This window comes from Euprymna scolopes, chromosome 38, assembly GCF_053919585.1.
Source record: "Euprymna scolopes isolate OS-2025 chromosome 38, ASM5391958v1, whole genome shotgun sequence".
Lineage (NCBI taxonomy): Eukaryota > Metazoa > Mollusca > Cephalopoda > Sepiida > Sepiolidae > Euprymna > Euprymna scolopes.
In genome coordinates this window covers 16,404,638-16,422,763 of record NC_136519.1, presented here as the reverse complement: position 1 = coordinate 16,422,763, position 18,126 = coordinate 16,404,638, and the positions used below count along the sequence as shown (strand labels likewise).

The following is an 18,126-nucleotide window of genomic DNA, read 5'->3' as shown; positions in this document are numbered from 1 at the left end:
ATATATATACATATATATATATATATATATATATATATATATATATATATATATATATATATTCTAAAGAAACTTTGAATAAAAATATGCAAAAATAAAGAATGCAGTTTAAATTCCCGGAAAAATAATTAACTTTAACCCATCGCAGACTAAGCACCTACATAATCCGACTTCTAAAATGTTTATAATGACAAAAGAGAATTCATTTATATAAGGATGAAAAAAAAATGCCTTAACTCAAATTGTTAAATAGAAATAGACTTAGCACTTGCATAAGCCGATTTCGCAAAAGTCTTCAATTTTAAAATTGAATTTAACTACATGAGGATGAAAAGAGAAAACCTTTACTAAAATTTTGTAAATAGAAAACGGGGATCATCAGCTACTTACCATGTAGCTGTTTCGGATATATATATATATATATATATATATATATATATATATATATATAAGGGGGAGACAAATAAATAGAAACACCAAAAAACCCCACACGCATTCACAAATACACCTCTCTATCCAAACAAACACAATACAAAAAACACCCGAAAAGTCCTAGACTGAAATGAAAAATCACAATACTAAATACTTTGGTATTGTGATTTTTCATTTCAGTCTTGGACTGTTCGGGTGTTTTTTTTTTTTGTTTGTTTTGTTTTTTACACAGTGATCACCACTTATCAAGGCCCGGAAGCCACTCAGGGATAAGGGTTATTGCAAGTACATTACGTTAGTGTGGAGATTTGATGAAGTGTTTACTTAAGGGGGCAGTTCAATAGGAATTTGTTAACGTTGGACTTGAAGACATCCAAGTTGTAGTCCGGTGGGAAGCAGGCAGACGGAACAGAGTTCCACAGGCGTGCAGTTCTAAGAAAGTAGCTTTGTTCATGGAATCCGCGTTTTGATTTAGGCACAGATATAGAGTGGGGAAAATTTTTCACAGTGGATTCAGCTAGATGGGTGTTTTTCGAGAAAGATTGGCGAGGGGAGACCAGAGATTGGAGTTCAGACGAGCACCTGCCATGGAAATAACGATAAAACAAGGATAGGCTCGCAACGTCTCTTCTGTGGGAGAGAGGTTGCAGGGTAGAGAAAAGGGCATCCCCCACTAAGCCACGAAGTCTATTTTGTACTCTGTCAAGGCAGGATAGGCTGTTTTTAGCAGCTCCTGCCCATATATGGCAACAGTATTCCATCCTTGGACGTACTTGGCTTTTATATAGATAGAGAATTGCATCAGTAGTGAGATATCTTCTGGAGCGGTAGAAGAATCCCACCATCTTTCCAGCGACCTTGGCAACAAACTTGATGTACGTGTTCGATTTCAGATCAGGAGTAAAAGTCAAACCCAGAAGCTTGTGTTCTTTGTATTGTGTTTGTTTGGATAGAGAGGTGTATTTGTGAATGTGTGTGTGGGGTTTTTTGGTGTTTCTATTTATTTGTCTCCCCCTTATTTAAATATACATCTTTCTCTTGTTGGAATTTCCTAACCCTTTATATATATATATATATATATATATATATATATATATATATATATATATATATATATATATATATACGAGGGGCGTGCAATAAGTAGTGCCATCACCCACTTCTAGTTATCTGATCTAGCTGAAATTTAGCCTGTGCAATGACTTATATCTCTACGGGTTATGTGGCAAATTACAGCTCTGAACTAATTGTGGTTTCTGTTTTACAGGTGTTTGAACTGAGTTAGGTGTGAAATGGAGCCTGTTGAATGTCGAGCAGTGATCCGGTTTTTGTATTTGAAAGGACGCACACCACAGGAGACGTTTGATGAAATGAAAGAAACTTATGGTGATAATAACCCGTCATATGACCTTGTAAAACACTGGCATTGTGAATTCAAACATGGCCGGAAGTCTGTGAAAACAGCTCCCAGACCTGGTCGCCTCTCTTCTGCCATTGATGAGGCATCTGACTGTCAAGTTGAGGCTGCCGTTTTGGAAGATCGGCGCATTACTATTCGCCAAATAACCCAAGATATAAAGATTTGTACAACGTCTGTGGAAACTATGATTCATGACCATTTGCATATGCATAAGGTGTCTACCAGATGGATTTCCAGGTTGCTCACACCATTCCAGAAGCGAGAACGTGTCGAGTGCTCGAGGATGAATTTGATGTGCCAAGAAGATGAGTCAAAGTTTTTCAAAAGACTGATTACACAGGATGAAACCTGGGTCCATCACTATGCAGTGGAAGCACTTGGACTCATCACCTCCAAAGAAGGCAAGGCTGCAGCCCTCCGCTGGCAATGTCATGCTCAGGGTCTTCTGGGACCAGGACGGAGTAGTGATGACAGATTTCCTGGCAAAGGGTACCACAATTACAGGAGCCTATTATGCTTCACTTAAGGGAAGCTATAAAAATCAAGAGCCGGGGCTAAATCAGCAAAGGTATCTTCCTCCTGCAGGAAAACGCTCCGGTCCACAATTCGCATGTTGCCAGATCAGAAACACGGGCGTGTGGTTATGGAAATCTCCCCATCCTCCCTCCTCTCCTGACCTTGCACCCTCTGACTTTCACCTCTTGTCAGCCATGAAGTTGTTTTTGAAAGGAAAGCGTTTCCCAGATGATACAGCCTTGATTTCTGAAGCCATGTCGTGGTTGGAGGACTAACCTGAGGTGTTCTACAAAAATGGTCTCCAGAGCTGCATCAAACGATGGGAGAAATGCATAATTCTGGGTGGTTCCTATGTAGAGAAAGACTAATAACTGTGCCAAGTTTCGTTGCTCTACTGCTATGGGAAGTGGGTCAGCGGCATTACTTATTGCACGCTTCTCGTGTATATATATATATATACATATATTTATATATATATATATATATATATATATATATATATATATATATATATATACATATATATATATAGGCGGCAGGAAGAAAGTCCGCACTCGTAATTTTTTCCAAAGCTGTAAATTTAAGCTAGATTTAATGTAAGTGTTTAAACAAACTATACTTCAGTTGATTGGCCTTTTATTCCTCTATAATTTTACCTGTTCATATTTGACTTTTACTTGAAATATTTTAGATATAGGTTGTTTAAACAGTTACACTTAATTTAGCTTTAATTCGTAGTTTTTGAAAAAATTACAAGTGTAGACTTTCTTTTTGCCGGTAAAATTGAAAGTTTTGGGGTATCGGGACCGGTATCGGGATCAGGACAATTTAACTTAATTTCCGATTCTAAAAATGATTTTTTTTATTTCCACATTTATTATTTTTTATTAGTTTAAAACTGAATTTTCTGTTGCTGGCTAAAGGGAAAAATATAAATAAAAATATTTTTATGAGTTTATCAAAAGGATACAACACATAAAAAGGAACATATTAAGTTTGTCAAATTAAAGAGAAGAATACGTCTAAATTTCAAAGTAGATCAGAGTTCTCCGATAGACATCCTCTCCTCCAGCAAAAATGGGATTCTGTTTGTTTTAGAAGATTTTAGAATTATAGAATCGAAATCGGAAACTGAATCGGAATCGGGAATCAAAAATAATCAGTAATTGTATCAGTGTATCGGAATATATATATATATATATATATATATATATATATATATATATATATATATATATATATATATATATATACACACACACACACACACACACACACACACACATATATATATATATATATATATATATATATATATATATATATATATATATATATATATATATATATATATAAAGCTGAATGGCTGTGTGTGTATGTATGTGTGTGTCTGGTCACGAATAGGATCCTATATGGTTGACTATTTTAAAAAACTGATTACATATAATGGTAGAAGATGTATCGAGACACAGGAATGTGTATGTTTGATTTGGCAGAACAGTGGTTCATTAAAATTGTGGGGTCTGCGTTCGCGCCTGGTCCATAAAGTATGGAAAAAATTTTTTAAAAAAAAACAAAAAACGTTTACAAATGTTTTTGATATAGATGTACAAAAGAATACTTTGATAAGTATGTTTTAACTTAGATAGGGATGGTATAATAAAATTGTGGGGTCTGCGTTCGCGCCAGGCCTCCATAGAATAGAAATCGGCACAAACTTTAACAAAGACTTTTCATATCTATCTGCGTAAGTATACTTTGATAATTATGTTTCAGTTTGCAGAAATATGGTATAATAAAATTATGGGGTTTATCTATTTTATTTTTACTTTTATCATATTTTGCTTTGGTTTTGATGCCCCCAAATTCAACCTAAATTTACAACCCTTCCTTTTCATAATCTATCATACTTTCATAAATCAGAGTCCATTTTCTGTAGGCTGCTTTTGAACCCAGTCAACGACGGGTACTTTTGCTAGTATATATATATATATATATATATATATATATATATATATATATATATATATATATATATATATATATTCCGATACAATTACTGATTTATTTTCTATCTCATAGTTTGAATAAACTCTGCATAGCGTTCGTTTTTTAGTTGAGGAATTATTATTTAATTTTTATTTTTAGATTTTAATTTTTTTTCTATAGCGATTTTCGTTTTATTCTGTTGAGATATCCGTAATATTTATAATTTAATAATTTTAAATAAATAGCTAATTATATGACTAATTTTAACATGACAGATAATTTCCTTGTGAAGTTTAAGTTAGAATTTTTGGGGCCGTTCTAAGTTCTCGCTCTTATATCTATGTAAGAGCATAAATCAATAACAATCTAGGACACTCTAATGTTTTTATTCGTATTATATGATATCGATTAAAAAATTTGTTGATGAAAAGGTGCGATATTTATGAATAAATATAAGGTATTTCTTACTGTTCCTATTTCTCTCCCCATCAAGGTAGGTTTTTAATATGGGGAAAAATCCAGCTCCCCAAAAAGGGGGCAGTTTAGATAGGCACATAAATAAAAATTCTTTCAGTCATGAAGGATTTCTCCTCTACTGGTCAAGAACAAAAAAGGCGAAATGTAGCATCAGAACAGATACTACACTGTAATCTTAAGTATTTCTTAGTGTTATTGGTCTCATAGTAAAGTAAGGCTGATATTGTTTAATGTGTTGCATTAAAGATGAAGGGCATTTTGTACTTGTGTTTTTTCTCTCTTTTTTTTTCATTTTTCTTAAACTTTTTCTTCTAGGGGATGGGACATCCAACCAGATGTCTGACATTTACCCCTATTTTAGTGAGTCCAACCAAGAGATCTTTTCAGGATTCTAGCCATCCCTTTCAGTGCAATCGTTTGTATTTCACTTGCACTTGGTTCACCGGGTATGCTTACTATGTACTTTTTAAAGTTCTTTTTCATAAGCCCAGTTGCTCCTATGATGACTGGTATAATTGAAACGTCTTTTAATTTCCAATTTCGTTTCATATCATACATAAGTCCTTGATACTTTGTTATCTTTTCCCTCTCAGCTCTGTTAAGCCCTGTATCATTGGGTACACTGACCTCTATTACGGTCGCTTTTTTGTTTGCTCTGTCCCAAATCACTATATCTGGTTTAACAGCTGCGTATTCTAGATATGTAGCAGTAGGGATGATGTAGTCATAGTGAATAGTGTAGTTGTCATTCCCAACTGTTCGTTCGGGTATATGTTCCCAGGATTTTTTACTACACTGAATGTTGAGTTTCTTACATATCTTCCAGTGAAGGTATTTGCAAACTCCGTTATGGCGATCTGTATAATAACCATCTCCAAGTAGGACTTTGCAACCAGAAATCAGGTGGCCCACACTCTCAACCTCAGTGCTACAGAACCTGCATTTATTATTGTTGCTTAGACCACACATATGTGTTTTAATGTGTCGGTTGTGATTATGTTTGGAGGTGTATGCATGAATATATATGTACTTGTGAGTTTTTTTTTTTGTGTGTGTGTGTTTTGTTTGCATGTTAATATTAAGCTCTGTTCAATTCGGGAGCGAATTTTGTTATAATTTTTTTTTTCCTGTGTAAGTAGAAGCAATTGTCGGTTTGGAAGATTGGCATTATTTTTTAAGTTATTTCCACTGCATGCATCTACGTGTTTTAAAACATAGTTGTGTGTCTGTTTTCTGCGATTTTTATGTTACTCTTTTGTAAGGGCACTCTATTGCTGAGGTTTTGGGTGGCACCTATGTGAGATTAGTTGCATGCTGTGCATCTTAGTGCATTCACTACATTTCTAGAGGTGCAGTCTAGGTCTTTTTTTATAGCGAATGTTTTTGTTTGATTTTTGAATGTGTATAAGACGCACTCACTAACAATAAAGGTCTAGCGATGGGATCAGTTAGGATCAACACTACTAAAGCTAACAATGTGGCTACGATATGTGGGTGACACATTCATACTCTTGTTTAATTAGGGGGATATTCAAACATTACTAGATCATGTTTTTTTTTATTACATTTTCACCCCAAACAAGGCACATTGCCACTTTGGTGTAGGGGGCTACTATCAGGGGCAGCAACTACTGGGGCACTATGTTGGGATTTGGGCAGCAAGATGTCGGTTCACGTTACACTTGAACTTCTGCATGTCAGTACAGTTAGGGAAGCAGGGACCTGGAATAAAATTCCAGAGTCTAGCGGTTCTGGGTAAGAAACTACTGAAGTAGAAAAATCTTTTGCATCTAGGGATCTCTACTGTGTGGGGTGGGATTTTGCTGTCTGTCGGGTTTGTCGAGGGTGTCTACGTCGTGGCGGCACAACTTTCCGTCCACCTATAAAGTTCAGGGTGAAAAAGAATATAAATTCATGTCGTTTGTATACCGAAAGCCAACTTTCACTGGGCAGTACCTAAACTTCAACTCTTACCATCCATATAGTGTAAAGAAAGGAACCGAGCAAAAGCAATATGTACTAAGTAATGCATATCAAGAAAAGATGGGCAATTTAAAAGAAATCCTCCATCGAAAAAACTACCCAGAGAGTATCCCATCAGCTCCAAGAAATCTGAACCAGATACAAAAAAAAAAAAAAAAAAAAACACGAAAGGACTACATAGTTTGTTTCCCTACATAAAGTGCATGTTGAAATAACTTCAAAGAATATATAATCCATATGAGATTAAGGTAGTATTCATGAGCGATTCGACTCTGAAAATATCTTGTGCGAGTCAATCTCCCTACAGAGAAAAAAATCATGCCTAAGAACTGTTTGTATAAGACCCCACGTAAATGTGGAAAACTATACAACGGTGTCGCACCACTAAAAGTAAGATTAGAAGAACATTGTCACTCAAAATAAGAACAGTAGTCCGATGAATCCAAATAATATGAAGAGGTAATTCTTATTTCAGAAATAGTAACCTTTATTTCAATGGTAAAAGTATATAGCTATCTATATATAAAAGTGAAAATGTGTGTGAGGACACTTTTCAACCTATAGACTCAACGAATTTTTCATTTTCATCTACAGACTTGAAATTTGGTATATAGGGTATTCAGACATGTGGAAAACTTTTTAATCGATTATCATCCGGAAAAAAGGGCTGCTTAGTTATCAAAATTGAAAAATTGTTACTTGATGGAGGGTCATCGGATTTCAATCTGTTTGTCAACTGGTTCGCGAATGCGCATGTGTGTGTGATTCACATTACAGCTTCCTTATGTTAAGAATAAGTAAGTTTAAAAATACTTCTCAATGAACGTGTCAAGCTAGCCTAATGGTTATCGTACTTGATTCACTGTCTTTAGCTTTAGATATCGATCTTAGCATGAGTATTTTTTTTTATTTATAAGAAGTGAACTGTTTAAAAAACGTAATATTCGTATGTACATATCTTTGTTTCTTTCCGTTTTGTTCATTTTTTTTTTTTTTAATTTTTACTTCGTTTGTTTTTAAAGGAATTTAACCTTATTATTTATGCGTATTTTACGACCGGGCAACGCCGGGCGGCCTACTAGTATATATCTATGTGCGTGCGTGTGCGTGCGTTTGTGCGTGTGTGTTTCATCTATTGACTTCAAAAGACAAAAGAACGCTTATAATTAGTCTCTTCACTGAACTTCTCTTGATAACGTCTCCATGACAATCACCATTTCTCATTTTCACTCGCATCGTTTCTCATATTTTATTAGCAAATAATTCTATAAACCAATTAAAAAAACAAAATAATATTTAAATCAATTCACCCTTTTACTTGCCCCTCGGCTTTCTCTCTCCAATAAATAGCTTTGATTATATTACACCCGCAAGACTTTCTCGGCTTTGATTAGATTCGATGCTCTTGCCTCTTGGTGACGAGCAGCACAAATTTCATTAAACGATATTAATTATTCACCCACGGCTTTCCTTTAAAGCTGCAATATTTCTATTTCTTTCGTCGTCCTTAGACGTTTTAGGCCAAATACCTATATTCATTGCACATTAATTCTTAATATCTAGGTGAAAATATTCTAAAGTCTTCTGCAGGAAACTTGCATGCAATATGTCGTTGCCCGGTCATAAAACACGCTTAAATATGATATTTCAATTCATGCAGGTTTCGTATTTATTATTATATATTTTATATAGTGGATTGAAATGTTTATCACATTGCTGAGGGCGGAAGTGGGGACGAGCTCCTTCTCTCCTATAAAATACTCCCAGGGCATGCTCAAATCTATACCCCTGACAATCTAGTTCTACTCCTGGCCTTCTCGTTGAGCTTGTCATTAAGTCCGGTGGACCTGTTCTACTGGTCTACGCCTAGGAGGGGGCGTATCAGCAAGACCGTCTTAAAAGACAAGATGGCCGGTGGGCAAAAATAATTTAATCTGCTGACGTCATCACGGATAGTCCTTACCGGTGACACCGGTAGTCACCGGTAAGCACTCGTAACGTCTTGGAGTCAGTGTAATATTTTTTTTTTTTATTAAAATGCCTTCACGGTGCATCGTTCCAAATTGCTGAGGAAATTATCATAAAGAACCAAAAAGTGACAGTATTTTAATTTCCGAAAGATAAAGAATTATAATGCAGTAAAAAAAAAAGATTTTACACCATCTCCATTCAGCAAAGTAAGTTTTAACGTGCTCCCCCCTGTATTTAACACGATGTAACTATAATTTAATTCAATATTATCATCCTAAATTTTTTACCATTCAAAAGAAGAAGCTTCAAATAAATTGCTAATATTAAAAAAAAATTTTTTTACAGCATACAAAACTAATGAAAATGCGAGACAACATCGATTCTTTAAAACACGTGTTTTAAAAATCTAGCAAAAATTAATTTCCCTGAAATTTTTCAATATTTAAAAATAAATTATGCCGGCTGATAAAATTTTTAAACTTTTTTTTAAAGCAAGAAAGATAAAATTTAAAAATACTTATTTATATATTTATATATATATATATATATATATATATATATATATATATATATATATATATATATGAAACTAAACTAAAAAAAAAAAAAACGCGCGTTCACTCGTGGTCTTTTCATTTCATTAACGTAATTGGGTTTGTATTACTGTACACATAGATTCGAAAAAGTTGTCAAAAAACAAATATATAACAAATAAATGTTATCAAAGGCAAGATAAGTTACTTTTCTACCAAATATTTTTCGTGTTTTTATTCAATGTAACATGTTTATTCAGCTCGAAAAACATAGTGTTTACCGATGTATTCGAAAATTCAAGATGGCGTCTGATTCTCTCTTTATCACGGTAAGTTTGGGATAAGGTGTTATATATAAAAAACTATACAACATGCTATTAAAAACCCGCCGAATATATGTCAACCTATGTCACGGAAACATATATTGAGCGAGTTTTTAACAGTATTTTATCCGGTTTTGTATTTATAACACCTTTTCCCAAACTTACAGTGTTAAAGAGAGAATCAGACGCCATCTGGAATTTTCGAATACATCGGTAAACACTGTTTTTCGAGCTGAATAAACATGTTACATTGAATAAAAACACAAAATATATATCCAGTTTGGCAGAAAAGTAACTTATCTTGCCTTTGATAACATTTATTTGTTATATATTTGTTTTTTGACAACTTTTTCGAATCTATGTGTACAGTAATACAAACCCACGTATTTTAACAAACTGAAAATATGGATATAAAAAAATGATTTTGCATGTTATTTTTGTTATGTGGTGAAATAATCTTAAATAAGAAACATGATTTTTTCTTTAGGTTAATTATTTTTTTTACTGTGCAATATTTCATGAATTTATTAAAAATATTGTTTTTGATTTTGAAAAAATATTGTGGTTCATTTTGATTTAAAAATATTCATTTTGATTAAAAAAATATTCATTTTGATTAAAAAAAATATTGTTCATTTTGATTAAAAAATATTCATTTTGATTTTAAAAAAAAGTTTAATTTTAATATTTGTTTATTGTCTTAACTCATATCAAATGTTTTGCTTGTGTTCTGCTTCAAATATTCATAATCTTACATGCATAATTTTCATTTAATTATATTAAATAAACTTCAAGTTTATTTCAAATCAAATCGTGTTCCTTTACTTTTTAAAATGTAATTTATAAGTAATTAAAGAACGCATTCTAATCTTTAAAATCTATAATACAACGAAATATTCAATTGCTAATATACTTAAACAAATAACTTGTTTTTTTTTTAATTATTTTTGTGTTCTTTCTTTATTTCTTTATTTTAATCCAATTTTGAAGTTTTGTAACGCTGTCTGTAAAAATTACTGTTCATTATTGACAGTCTAAGAGTTCCACATATCTTGCTTGTTGGGACCTCGGCGATGACGTCATTTTTTCAGCTGGCTGGCCATCTTTATAACGAAGGCCACGGTATCAGGCGAGTTACTGGCGCCATAAAACCAATAGCTCCGGACAGATGGTACTCGTTAGTCTGGCAAGACAGATCATCTAGGAGAAGGTTACTCTGATTTCAAACCACCGTTGTCTCATGCGTATATACACATGCATATATGTATATGTACATATTGTATTTGTGTACATGGATGAGTGTATGATAAATCATATACATGCGTCGGTACGTAGAACTTCCCTGATTGGTGTTCGGGGGCGCATTTATACTACTAAGAGTGATGAACTCTAAATGACTGTTCTGACATCCATCTATGAGACGGAACCTCTGAAATAACACTGTGATCAACGCATTTATCAATCATCTTGTTTTTTACCTTGTCATTGGTCATACTTGCGGTGATTTAGTAAGTGGTATTAGTGTCCTACAAGCTTCTACCACTTAAATTCATTGAAGTACAGATATTCCAATGGTTCTAGATCATCCTTATCAAGCACTTTTCAAAGTTCTATGGCGAGGAAAGCATGGCGACATGTGCAGACTTAATCGGTTGGGAGCACACACTCATAATTTCATACATAGGCGGCAAGAATCTTTTCTTAACGGCGTTATGATGTTCTGATTTATTTTGATAGGAATACTTTCTGGCGCAGAATTTTTGTGACTGAGCAGCCCTATTTAGGGACGGCACTGCTCATCTATTGTATGGGACAGAAAAGGTGCACTAAAAATTGCCTATCGGAACCAGGCTGGTGAGCTTACTGCGGCTAACGGTGATTCACTACAGCAGGAACAGGAGAAACAAGAAATCCACAGGGAATAAGATGAGACTGAACATAAGTTGTTGGAGCATCAGAACTCTTCTTGATCTGGAAATAAATGCACGTCCAGAGCGACGAACGGAATTGGTTATGGATGAGCTACAAAGATTAAACATCGATATAGCTGCTTTGTCTGAAACACGTCTATCGGGCGAGGACCAAATTACTGAAGTGAATTCAGGTTACACACTTTTCTGAAAAGGTAAATTGAAGGGCATAAAGCGGGATGGTGGCATTGGCTTTACGATAAGATCCACTCTTATTAAGAAGATCGAACACCCAACTGGAATCACTGATCGTCTCATGAAGCTCAGAGTCGCTCTGGCATGTGATCGATGTTTGTCTATTCTATCAGTGTATGCACCAACTATGGAATCCACAGAAGAAAGCATCATGCGTTGAATAGTGTACATATTGAGACATTATATTTCGGGCACTCATAACAAAGATGATTTTTTTACATAGGTATCACCACTTATCAAGGCCCAGAGACCACTGTGTACAATAGTCCATTGGACAATATAATAATCGATAGTAATGGAAATTTGTTAACTTAAGTGGAATGGTTCATCAAAAACTTATTTACGTTGGACTTGAAGACAGCCATATTGTAGTCAGCTGGAAAGCAGGAAAACGAAAGACAATTCCACTGTCGTGCAATTCTAAGAAAGAAGCTTTGTTCATGGAATCTACGTTTAGGTTTAGGCACAGATAAAGAGTGGGGAAATTATTGGTAGTGTTTTCAGCTAGACGAGTATTTCTTGTAAAAGTTTGGCGATGGGGGACCGTAGATTGAAGCTCAGTCGAGCATTTGCCATGAAAATAACGATAAATCAAAGATAAACTCGCAACCTCTTGTAAGTAATAGGTTGCAGTGAAGAGAAAAGGACATCTCCTACGAGGCTTCGAAGTCTATTTTGAATATCAAGACAGGATAAGTTCTTTCTAGTAGCTCCTGTCCAGGTGTGTCAACAGTATTCCATCCTTGGACGTACCTGGCTCTTATATAGATAGAAAATTGCATCAGCAGTGAGATATCTACTGAATCGATAGAAGCACCCCACCATTTTTCCAGCGGCCTTAACAACGTATTTGATGTATGTGTTCCATTTCAGATCAGGAGTAAAGATCAAGCCCAGAAGCTTGTCAAAACATGAAGCTTCCCCAAGACGAGGGCCATTTATTTCCATTGATGCCAGAGGGGGATCAGAGCGTTGATGATGTAAAGATAAAAGTTTGGTCTTAGATGCATTAAAAGTAACCAGCCACTTCTTTCCCCATTGTGCCATGTGCTCAAGATCAGAGGGGAGAGAATCAGAGAGAACTTGGTCGTTTGCGGTCTTAGATGTGCTACCATAGATGGTAGGGTCATCAGCATAAATGTCTACAAATTATGTAAGGATGTGATTTGGAAGATAATTAATGTAGATCAGGAAAAGAGTTGGGCCCAGGATGGACCCCTGATGGACTCCAGCATTAATACTGTGAGCTTCTGATTTCGGCATTTATATAGATTACACACACGACGACGACTGTGACGATTCTTGGGGACTTCATATTATTATTACGGAGCTGAGACATTTATACAGTTCTTGTTAACGCAGAGGAGGGGACACATTACTTGAAAGAGGAGTTTCTATTTACAATGCCTCCCCACGGGACAGAGATAGATACCAGGGTCGTTTTTTAATGTGGAGAAAAGGAACAAAAATAAAAAATTGTCTCAGTCGTGAAGGATTTCTCCTCAACTGACAGGGAAAAAGAAATTGAAGTGCAGCATCTGAAGAACAGATACTACACTTTGATCTTGACCCGAAGGACAAAAAACTTGAGAGAGGAGTTATACAAAGTTCATTAAAGATGATGACAAAACACATTTACTTTTTTGGTTGTAAGGACGACACAAAGCCAACCAGTTACAAAATATTAAACAAATATAAGGGTTCTATTCTACTTTTTTCCTAATACCATTTTCACTTATCTAGTCTGCCATATTATCTTTTTATTTTTTTTACAAGGTAGTCACCACTTATCAAGGCCCAGAAGCCACTCGGGGATAACGGTTATTGTGTGTACGGTACGTTAGTTTTGGAGATCTGATAAAGTGTCTTACTTAAGGAGGCGGTTCATCAGGAATTTGTTCACATTGGACTTGAAGACATCCAGGTTGTAGTCAGGTGGGAAACAGGCAACAGGCGTGCACTTCTAACCTTCTTACCTACATGATAAGGGGACAGTCCCTCTCATGTAATACATGTCCTTTTATGAGACTCTTCGAAATACCATTGCAGCTGTACAAATTGAAGAGAAGCTGATTGTTCTCGGCGATTTAATATGCATGTTGGTCAGGACCATGATATATGGGATGCACTTGGTCGTTATGGCATCGGAAACGTAAAAAGTTTACTTTTACTGCAGTTTTGTTCAGAATTTAATCTTGTTATGTCAAATACATTCTTTCGTCAAAACCGTAAATTTAAAGTCACATAGACACCCCTGATCAAAGCATGGGCATATGATTGACTTTATACTCACACGTAAAAGTTACATGAGAGACATGTGCAATGTGTGTGTCTTGTGTAGTGCTGACTGTGAAACTGATGACAAAATCATACGTAGAAAATTTAAGATCTGCATTCGTAGAAAGATTCGGATGACAGGGGTAAGGGTTTCAAAACGTGTTGATGCCTCCAAACTAAGAGATCCTGCAATTCGCATGACTTTGGAGGAAAAACTAAGTACAGTTGAGTTTGATGATACCTGGAAAACGTTTAAAGATCAGGTATACACTTCTGGAGTGGAGATACTTGGTCTGAACAAGTTAGTACACAAAGACTGGTTTGATGACAATGGTCAAGATATAAAGATTCTCTTGGAGGAGAAAAAAAGTCCTCCATAAAAAAAACTTTTGAATGACATCTCAAAAACAGAACAGTCTTCCAAAGAAAATACAAGGAGCATAACGTAGTTCTACAGAGAGGGCTTAGAAAAATGAAGAATATGTGATGGTGTAATATATCTGCAGAGGTTCAATCTGCTGACGATCGGAGACACCAAACACTTATATAGTCTTCTTAAGCAGAAGTTTGGCCCAAAGCCTGCTCCTTTTGTATCTTTACTGTCCAAATATAGGTCAACTCTGCTTCAACGTGGAAGGATGCATGTAGCCAATGCATTACACACGCTGATCAAAAAGTCTTGGCTGGGTTCACTAGTATTACAGGATTTGATAAATGACGTATTAGTCTCTCTCTCTCTTCAAGGGGAAAGGATCAAAATCTGACTACGATCACCGCCGAGAGATAACGATTTTTAAATCGGCAGGGAAGGTGCTGGCGAGAGTATGTTGCATAAGCTCGTCGAAAACATCTGTCCATTAACCATTCCTGAGTCGCAATGCGGTTTCACTGAGTGTAGGGGCACTGTGGATATGATATTTACTGTAAGGCAGCTGCGGGAAAAGTGTATTGAACAACAAATGCCACTTTATCAAATATTTGTGGACCTCAAAAAAGGCGTTCGATATCGTAAACAAACAGGCTTGTGGGTAATTCTTGGGAAGATTGGATGGCCTCCTACCTTTGCCAAGATGTTTCAAGAACTCCACAGAAATATGAAGCTTCGCGTTGCATACAACGGGCAACTATCTGGGGAATTTGCCGTTGACACCGGGTGAAACAGGGGTTAGGGTTCATCAGCATCAATTTTATTCTGAATTTACTTCACAGTTCTTCTTGCATATGCATTTAAGAATTGCGATAAAGGTATCTTTCTCTGCTTTGGGACTACTGACAAAGTATTTAATCTAAGAAGATTTAATACCAAGTCAGAAACATTTGGAGGTCTAGTTAGGGAACTACTCTATGCTGATGATGCTGATTTTGTGTCTCATTCGGAGCGCGATATGAAAAATCTAGTGGATTATTTTTCAGCTAGCATGTGACGCCTTTGGCTTAACTATCAGCATTAAGAAGACGAAAGTGATGTTCACCCCTGCACCTGGCGTTTCTTACATTGAACCAAATATCTATGTGGAATTCTAGCTTCGAATTTGAGGGTATCAAAACCAAAGAAAAATATGATGAAAGTAAAAATAAAATAGATAATCCTCATAATTTATTATACCATACCTGTTCACACTGAAACACTTATCACAATAGCCTGTGGATCTATATTAAAAAACTTGTTAAACTTTCTGATATATTTCCATTCTATGGAGGTCAGGCGCGAACGAACACCCCATAATTTTATTATACCATATTTCTTCAAACTGAAACATAATTATCAAAGTATACTTACGCAGTTAGATATGAAAAGTATTTATTAAAGTTTGTGCCAATTTCCATTCTATAGAGGCCAGGTGCGAACGCAGACCCTGCAATTTTATTATACCATCCCTATTTAAGTTAAAACATACTTATCAAAGTATCATTATGTACATCTATATGAAAAACACTTGCAAACGTTTTTTTTTTTATTTTTAATTTTTTTTATTTCCATACTTTCTGGACCAGGCGCGTACGCAGACCCCACAATTTTAATGAACCACTGTTCTGCCAGATCAAACACACCCATTCCTGTGTCTTGATACATCTTCTATCATTATGTGATCAGTTTTCTATAATAGTCAACAATATAGGAGCCAATTCGTGACCAGGTATTTATTTTCTCCCCACCGAGCAAAATAAGGCACAAGGCCGATTTTTAATGTGAGGAGTGAAGGGGAAATGGGGACTAGCTCCCCGGGGAGTAGGGGAGCTGGATAGTGACAATTGGTATGAAGGGTTGCCCAAGGTCTTATATGTGGGGTCGCCCCCACATATGGTCTTTGCTTGCAGTATGTATTTATTTGCTTCCCCACTGAGCAAATTAGGCACAAGGCCGTTTTTTAATGTGGAGAGAGAGGGAGGGGGAGGAAAAAGGGGACCAGCTCCCGATGGGTGGGAAATGGGAGCTGGATAGTGACAATTGGTATGAAGGGTTGCCCCTACATTGACCAAGGTCTGATATGTGGAGTTACCCCCACATATGGTCTTTGCTTGCAGTATCTGCCGGAACAGATATTACACTTTGATCCTGGTCCGAAGGCCACGAAGGTGGCCTATTCGTGACCAGGTATTTATTTGCTCCCCCACCGAGCAAATTAGGCACAAGGTCAATTTTTAATGTGGGGAGTGAAGGGGAAATGGGGGCCAACTCCCCGGGGAGTAGGGGAGCTCGATAGTGACAATTGGTATGAAGGGTTGCCCCTACATTGTACCAAGGTCTTATATGTGGGGTTTCCCCCATATATGGTCTTTGCTTGCAGTATCTGTCGGAACAGATGGTATTTATTTGCTCCCCCACTGAGCAAATTAGGCACAAGGCCGTTTTTAATGTGAGGTAAAAACCAGCTCCCCTAAAAGTAGGCAAAAAGGGGGCACTCTGGTTACCAAAAATAATAATTGTCCCAGTATAGAGGGTTTCCCCTCCATTGACTGGTACAAATTATCTTAAGTGCAGCATCTGCCGGAACAGATGGTATTTATTTGCTCACCCACTGAGCAAATTAGGCACAAGGCCGTTTTTAATGTGAGGTAAAAACCAGCTCCCCTAAAAGGGGTCACTCTGGTTACCAAAAATAATAATTGTCCCAGTATAGAGGGTTTCCCCTCCATTGACTGGTACAAATTATCTTAAGTGTAGTATCTGCCGGAACAGATACTACACTTTGATCTTGGCCCGAAGGCCACGAAGGTGGCCTATTCGCGACCAGACACAGACACAGACGTTCAGCTTTATATTATAGATATAGATATATACACATATATATGTGTGTGTGTGTGTGTGTGTGTGTGTGTGTGTGTGTGTGTGTGTGTGTGTGTCTACATAGGTTTTTAAATAAATTTTGTAATTTTAAAATTTTGCAATTTTGAACGGTTTTAACAATACATATTTTAGACTCTTTTAATTTAGAGAACTGCAAGCGTCCATGATATCAATGAGAGTCTGATAATAATAATTTCCCAGAATGCATTGTTTCTATTTCCACCATCTTTTCTTTTTCAGTAAACGTTATTATCAGATGTAATCATTTGTTAGATACGAGAATAATTTATTACCTGCCATGAATAAGAATTGAAAGCTTTGAAGTATTTTTTTTTTGAGACTGCTAAGTTAAAATGTTTTTTTGTTCTTTTGTTTTTTTTTTAATTCCAGAAAAAGAACCAAAGATTCCTTTGATGCTACTTACCAATTCGCTGTTGCTTTTGCCTGGAAATTGTCTCTGTAAACGATCAAAGACCAGCGCGTTTCTCTGAGGCAAGTCTTTTGCATATTGGCTCAATACAGACGTGAATTCTAAGTGATCAGATTCGCTCCATCCGCCGTTTTCGCCTTGTCTGCAAAGCGGAACAAAGAAATGAAACAAATATTTTTTACTCAGTAGTGTAATTATATTTTCATTATTCATTTCTGAATTGAAAAGTGAAATTAGTGTCTTATAGTTTTCAGTCTAAAATATGAACTAGCAGCGGTACCCAGAATCGCCCGGATTCCTAATTTACGTAAATTATGTAGT

At 35.9% G+C, this 18,126-nt stretch overlaps 1 protein-coding gene across 1 annotated transcript in view; it reads right to left on the bottom strand.

The window, feature by feature from the left end:
* The window catches only part of LOC145263078 (coiled-coil domain-containing protein 148-like), a 415,858-nt gene that overhangs the window by 326,928 nt on the left and 70,804 nt on the right, over window positions 1-18,126 (bottom strand). Inside the window, exon 6 of the mRNA XM_080119947.1 lies at window positions 17,800-17,947. Coding sequence (XP_079976073.1) covers window positions 17,800-17,947 — 148 coding nt within the window. The remainder of the gene's footprint in view (window positions 1-17,799; window positions 17,948-18,126) is intronic.